Raw genomic sequence first — 7,649 nt, 5'->3', positions numbered from 1 at the left:
ACATCTGCTCAATTGATACCACTTTGCAAATTTAAAATTTAAAAGTTGAGATAACAAATAGATTTACAAATCAGTATAAGATTTCTGTTATTGGAACTTTTCCGAGTTAACTTTAGCAGTGAGTCTTACTTCTATAGTGCAAGTATAGCATAAGAAACGCGCATTATACAAACATCACTCTTAAATAAATTTCCCTAAATGAAAATTATAGATACCTCAAAATCAACTTTGAAAACATCTTACCTTCAATACTTTTTGTATCACACCCTAGATCTCAAATCTATTTTTTCTTGTATTTAACCTTCAAGTCAAAAAATCAAAAAATCAATCTCTCTACCCACCCTCTCTCTATTTCTCTTTTTCTCTTTTTCTCTCGACACTCCCTCTCTTATTCTCTCTCTCTATCCGCCTCTCTCTCTACCGGCAATAGTTTAACCCCACTAAAAAAAAGTCAAAAAAATCAAGACTAAAATAGTTATTATAACGGCATTGTCTCCCTGAAAGTCAATCCCAGCATTCTCTCCGTGACGTTATATAATGGTTATTGGTGGGAAGTGAATAAACCATCCATATAGTGAAATAACGGCATTACCGGCCATTTCTCAAATTTCAATGATGAAATAAAGTTAAAAAAAATGGAAACACCTCAAAAATCCATCAGAGAAGGTTGTTTTAATATTGAAAAACCCTCTAGTTGATCATCTCGACATAGAGATGTATATGATAAAAAAAGAAGATTTTGAATCATGGAAGTAGTGTATCTTACAACACATTATCTAAACCATCCATTTTCAATATATGTTTATAATTCTACTTGATTTTAACCATTTTTGGAGTTTAAAATTTTATAATTAGATATGAAATTAAATTTTCAGATAATCAATTACATATTATGATAAACTTTGGAGGTGCACGTTAATTAGATTGTTTAAGGTTGCAACCTTATAGAAACCACACTCTTTATTTAAAGGAAAATTGTTTCATGCAGGCTGGACCACATTTCTACATATGCAATCCAAAACGTGTAAAGAATCCATCTTTAACCACACTCTTTATTTAAAAGAAAATTGTTTCATACAAGCTGGACCACATTTCTACATATGCAGCCCAGAAAGTTTACAAAATCCATCTTAAAGATGGACGCAAATAGGTATTCCTGATTTTTAGTCTTTTTTTTTCATATTCATGATCTCCATGTTAAAGATTACATGTCCTTAAAATCCATCTCAAAAATAGATTTACTAAGGGGCCTACATTTCTACATATGCAAGCTTGGCCGCATAAAATCATGTCCTTATTTGAAATAATAAAAGTAACAAATCTTGTTATGTTATATGTAATGAGTGGCTTATCGTATGTCGCTGAATAGGCACTAATGACCTCCTGTACTAAAAGCAAATAGTCTTATAATAAATAATCCCTTCTCTTTTTGCCCATTGTTTTATGTTATATTGATTTTTTTTACCACATTTTTCCTCTTCCTTTTTCCCCTGACCATGTCTTTTCCTTTATAACACCTATTTTTCTTTTCGTTATAAAACGGAAGTGAATCCGTGTTTTTTAAACCTTGGAACCATAGACAGAACCCAGCTTACCATCGGATCCATAACAAACTATGACATGTCAATAAAATAAAAAAATATCAACGTTCTTTTCGTCTAATATTTATTTTTGACAATAATGTTTATTATTTGAGGAGAAAGAAAGGCCAATAGAAACCAACAATAAAACACAGCCATCTGAGACTTGACAAGTACTATAAATTACATGGAAGATCACCATGAATTGAGGAATCCACATCCACAATATCAGCAGCCACATATCAAGGCATTCAATCAAAAATTTTCTTGTCTATGACAAATCAGAATAGCTTCTGACTTTGAATATCAGAAATCAATCAAATTTTTGGTGTTGAACCTGAAGAAAAAACTACTACTATCAAAAATTAGATATAGAATCACACTCATCTATCCGGCAGTCTGTTAGAATTATCAGAGAGTTGTTCGTATGCCACCTTCCCACAATGAAACACTGTGAAAATGACTAAGAAGTAGACAAGGGGAACTCCGATGAGGCAGCCTTGAGGCAAGAGATTGATTAACGTCTGAAACACCAACCATCACAAAATAAATCAATCTATCTTTAATGTAAAATATTGAAGTGCTGATACAATTGGGACACATACAAAACGCTAGTGTATGACATATCGTACAACAATGGGGCGTTGGTGGCATTGACCATTGCCAGCCATTGTGAATGGACAATAAATGCCCCATTGATGTACCATAGACCATACACAATTGGTTTCATATACTTTCCATGACAAATAAATAGGCCAAATGCTCAGTCTTACCACTAGGGATGCAACCATATGAATAACAGGCACCAAAATCAGGTCTGTTTTCTTCCCTTTTGCATAACCATTGAAGGCGATCACCATTGAAAAGGTATGGATTGTAACAAACCCCAGAGAAATAATTGCTGCGATATTAGAAAATATAAAAGAACAATATTAAAGAACGAAAACAACACAAAGACATGACACCTTGCACAAGTGAAGCGCCCTACATTTAGATCCAAGCACCAATAATGGAATAAACACAAGTACGCTGAACACTTGTATAGAAAAACATACACCACAAGTTTCATTCCAGTTAATTTTTCCATCAATACAGTTGTACCTTACTTTTTGGAATCTGATGAGATCCAATCAAATAGCTAACAAAGATAGCAGATGATTTCCCATACATGAGTTGTGCATAATATAATTCCCCAATCACAGGATCCTTGAAATCACAATGGAAGTATCTTATCTAAAATGTAAACGAAAACAAAACTTCATTCCCAAATTTCAACCATCATGATGTATCCTACTCCATGAACATCGATGAAAATTTTGTACATAAAGTTTAGTGCTGTTAACAAGAAATTAGAAAAATGAGAAAGAAGGAAGATATCCCCACCAGAAATGAGAAAAAATGGCACTTGAGCACATCTATCAACATAAAATGTAGCTGGACCAAATGCAGGAGTCAGAAGGCTGAGAGAGAAGAACACAGCATGAGCCACCCCATGACCCAGACCACCAGCTGCATATATCATCAAACGAATGCGTTGAGCAGGCCATGCACATACCATGAACATACCTTCAATTACAGAAAATAAGGAGGAAAAAGGTTTTGTGGCTGGCTGGACCAACAACTATCAACACATGGTCCAGCCCCCCAAAAATAGGTGTTTTTTTTATCCGAAGATCTTCAGACCATCTTTGATTTACCTTGTGAACAATTCCAAAAAGTAAAAATAAAAAAAGAAGTTCCTGAGCTCTTAAAACACTAGATTTGGACCATTTCGTTGTCCCTCAAATGGACGATTCATAGTCATCATTGAGGGGGAATTAGATTTGGAGAACTTTTTGGGCCCTAAATCCTTTTATTTACCCTTTTCTGGAATTGGTTTTGGGGGTGACTAAAGATGATATGAAAATTTTGCCTTAGGTAACAATAAGATCAAATAAGATCCCCATGAAAATAACAATAAGATCAAATAAGATCCCCATGAAAATAACAAATGACCTAAGATTTTGTTAACTTAAATTACAAGAACAAAAGATAGGTTGTGGAAGTTTTAGTTTATGGGTGTGGTTTGTACAAGGCCGAGGCTCTAAACAATCAAAGTAAGGCGCACCTTCAAATAATATCAAAAACTATTGTTTCGATACTGGAAATCTTTGTGATAGCCTGAAAATCTATTTTCATCTCTGGTTATAAATTTAAAGCTTCAAAAAAAGTGTAGATCGAGCGGATCTATGAACACTTGAAAATATTAAAAATTGACGGTCCAAAATGCATTACAAGATACACTATTTCCGAAACTTGAAATCCATTTCTTCTCATGTCCATGCATCTTGAGATCGAGATGATCAATTTGAGGATTTTTGGGCATCGAAACAACCTCTTCTAGTGAAATTTTTGAGGTGCGCCTTAATTTGATTGTTTAGAGCCTCGCATATATATAAACTTTTTCTTTAGTTTATTAAGGGTGTGTTTGACACATAGAGTTTTTGGGAGCGGAAGGGACTCTTCCACAAATTATGGAAGACTGTTCTTCCATCATTTTTTATGGAAGAGAGGTTTTCCAAAAATGAACCCATTTTAACACTAAACAAAAGCTGCATGGAAGGTCGCCTTCCACTTACAGCTTCCACACAGTAATATCAAACATGGAAGTGGGACATTTAACTCCCACTTCCAGAAACTTCCACTTATCAAACACGCCCTAAGAGAAAATCCCCAACATAAATAATGATAGAAGTTTACCAAGAGCAATTTGCATCTTGTCTGTTACAAAAAGGCGAGGCTTTGAAACCCTATCTGCAAAAGCATCCAATATATCTTCCAATCTCCTAAGAGTGATTTGGAGTTAGCAAGATTATTCATGCATTCACTAGATGATGCAAAGAAATCAATATTCAAGAAAAGGAATAACTGTCTTAAGCAAAAATGTAAAAAACCACATAGGTCTGCAACTGGCCGATACCAAGCAATTGTAGTTAAGTTTTAAATTGAGATGATATTAGATGGTAAAAAGTCCCATTGCAGAAAAAGGGTCCAACAAAGACACCATATAAACACCATTAGATATTTTATTCATGATTAAAAGTACAACGATTTAACGATACATTAAAAGAAAAGACCAGTTTAACGAAACAACTCAAGAAAAGCTATTGATTGAGCATAACCCTTATCTTCTTTGGCAATAGCTGCATCTAATTGCTAGCACAAAACTATCACTAGTTAAAGGAAAAGTGTTTGGTATGTCAAGGCCCACACGTATTATTATGCCCTAAGTTCTGTAATATCCAATCAAATTGGAGAGTGCAGATCGCAACCAAAAGTCCTTCGTCTTGATTTTCAGGTGCAACGTATATTGTCCAATTACATTCATTAGTGCAGATTCTAGGGCCTGTACCACTGTGCATCAAGCCCCTCCCCAAAACCAGCTCCCAGTTGAGCTCATTGTATTAGCATGTGCTTAGAGGACCTCTGGAAAAGTATAGTCCCGAGCAAAACCTCTGATGCTGGCAACCATTAAATCTTAGATCTTCTTTTATTGTTTAGTGCATCCTGTCCTGCCCACTTGAGAGAAAAACCTATAATACTTCTATCAAGATTAAAAAACACAGCACAACTCCAATGACCATTGCATTATAAAACTACATTAGCCCATTCAATGGTCAACCTATCCCAATATTTGAGAGTTAAGCAAGCAAAAGGCTTTGCTAGATCTGAATGTGAACAACAAACGAACATATCTAGCTCCTTATAAATGTCAAAACAAGAAAATTTCTAATTAATCATTTATCAAATAAAATTCCCAAGAATTCTACCAATTTCAAAATTGTTCAACATTCATTGAATTTAACAGAGCACTAGGAGATTTCCTTATTCCTAAGGACAAACAGTCATCAAACACGAGATTATCACCAATTTCTCTCCTTATAATGATGTGTATTGCCTTCAAAGGAATATGGCAGAAGTTATGCATACAAAAGAACACGAATTTCTTGAACATAATGAATGTTGATCATTTAATACTGTAGAAGCAAATGATAAAGTCCCCAAGAATTCAAACAATAATATAAATGTTTTCTTTGGTAGTTCAGTGGTAGGAATCGAACTTGAGATGTAGCACTGCTAAACATCAGTTGCTAACTGCTCAAGCCCAAGCCTCACTCCTACAATAATATAAACATAATTACCAAGAAAACCACAATAAGCTTTGTTCACAAATACGGTATATTCAAAATAGAGCATTTAAACCTTGAATAACAAAGAGAAAAAAGCATCAACGTACTTGTAAATTTTCCAAAATAAAAGCCTCAGCCCTTCTTGAAAACTAACTGATGTAATTATGAGCAATCCAAAAGCCCATTGCTTAGATCCGAGTGGAAGGAAACCCCTCCATATCGCAGATAGCACGATCAAACTAACAAGCCATATTAGTGAACTGCAGCCATCAAACGTTTATAAGAAGCAAATTTGACGATCACAAGAAAAACCATATAAATGAATCCATAAAATGGGAAAACCATTGCTTAGCTTTCAAATGTCTCCACTACTTTATCTACAAAAACGATTTCATCTATAATTCGCACTTTGTTTAACTATACTGCTTTAGCGTATCAATTATAAGAACTACCTCATACTTCTTCAATAAATACCACAAACTGTTTTTCTTTTATTCAGAAACATTCGACAAGTACTTTAGAAAATTAAGTAATTTAGAAAATTCTTTCTCCAAAACCTGTTATGGTTTAAGAAATGCATGACTTCTATACTAGGGACGTGGATTAATAACAATAAACCCATCATTTTCTGGTATTTCAAGCAAATATGCAATTCTTAATCCAAGATACACAATAGTATTGCCCCCACATGCAACAGGAATGGAAAAACCCAAAACCAACAGATGGTTCTAAGTGGGACTATAAAAATGAGAGGTTTACATACTTACTTCAGCTAAGAGGATTCTTTAAAGATAATTAATCAAAAAAAAAAATCCCTATTGGGATTGAATATTTCAATAATTTCAAGAAATAATGAAAAAAACTAGTTTTTCCATTGACAGCAAGGCATTCAATCTCATCAAGTAATTGAAGCTTTCAGAGAAAGAGGGATTACAGAGATAATTGTCTAAAAAATTTCCCTTTTGCTCTAAATAACGGTAATGGTCATGGAAACACACAGTTTATTTGGGAGAAATGAATGAATTGCAGGCAATAAATAAATTTCCAAAATTCTACACAGAAATGCAAATAAGAAATAGGGTTTCTCAAAAAACTTGAGATAGAAAGAGAGGAAACCATGTGAAAATTTCCCATTTTGGCTGTAACTAACGTTAAAAATGATGGGAACCCACAGTTTACTCCAGAGAAATGAGTAATAGAGGAAATTCAAAAAAATTACAAAGAAATTCGCATAAGAAAATGGGTTCCTCGAGAAAAGCAGCGAGAGAGAGAGAGGTTACCTGGTGAGGAGAGTGAGGATGAGGAATGGTTTTTTAGAGATGAGAGTGAAGAAGAGAGAGAGAGAGGGGCCGAGGGCTAAAAGGGCATAGCCCACCCCTGCTGCTAATGTCATCTCTATCCTCAAGCCCCTCCCTTCTTCCTTACTTTCTCTCTCTACACACTTTCTCTCTCTCTCTGTACATAAACCCACCATCTCTTTCTCACCGACTTCTTTTCTAGTTTGTTTTGGAAATTACGTTTGTACCACCGTTTAATTTTCTATGCGGCGACCGAATATTGCTTTAATGCAATCATCTTCAAAAACTATGAGAGGGTCATTTTTTTTATCCAAATTCTGAAATATACATTCTCTTTGTTTTAATGAACAATCGCATAAAAGAAAAATTTGAAAGTAGAACTTAGAAAGTATTTTTTAGCTCAATTAACCCGTCTATTTTAAAAAGATAGTTAGATTTATCGATCCAATTTTTTTAGATGGTTTTATTATCATTGGATGAACAATGTTAAAAAAAAAAATAATAATTTTGAGTTTGTAAACACTAATACCTTGAAATTCAACAAATGCATAGTCTAGATTCGTTGAAGGAGGGGATTCATTTTGACCATATCTAAGGTTCAA

The 7,649-nt window shown here is 34.2% G+C and overlaps 1 protein-coding gene across 3 annotated transcripts; it reads right to left on the bottom strand.

The window, feature by feature from the left end:
- Positions 1-1,740: 1,740 nt before the first annotated feature.
- LOC18435041 (gamma-secretase subunit APH1-like protein) lies at positions 1,741-7,145 on the bottom strand. Of its 3 annotated transcripts, none has more exons than XR_016057889.1 (6): positions 7,030-7,145; positions 5,857-6,009; positions 4,320-4,405; positions 2,682-3,089; positions 2,354-2,481; positions 1,741-2,104 (listed from the first exon to the last, which is right to left on the bottom strand). XR_016057889.1 is itself a non-coding variant. In XM_006845098.4 (6 exons), exons 1-6 carry the CDS (start codon positions 7,140-7,142, stop codon positions 1,964-1,966), a joined length of 747 nt encoding a protein of 248 aa, XP_006845161.3. In that variant the 5' UTR covers positions 7,143-7,145; the 3' UTR covers positions 1,741-1,963. The 3 variants fall into 3 exon arrangements, 2 of the variants coding, with proteins under 2 accessions (XP_006845161.3, XP_088726018.1); XM_006845098.4 differs by having other exon boundaries at positions 2,964-3,089; XM_088869892.1 differs by lacking the exons at positions 2,682-3,089; positions 4,320-4,405.
- Positions 7,146-7,649: the final 504 nt, after the last annotated feature.

This window comes from Amborella trichopoda, chromosome 6 (genome assembly GCF_054954075.1).
Source record: "Amborella trichopoda isolate Santa Cruz 75 chromosome 6, AtrichopodaSantaCruz75HAP2 v2.0, whole genome shotgun sequence".
In the NCBI taxonomy this organism is placed as follows: Eukaryota; Viridiplantae; Streptophyta; class Magnoliopsida; order Amborellales; family Amborellaceae; genus Amborella; species Amborella trichopoda.
The sequence above is the reverse complement of the archived record's forward strand: the minus strand, read 5'-3'. Positions and strand labels throughout refer to the sequence as shown.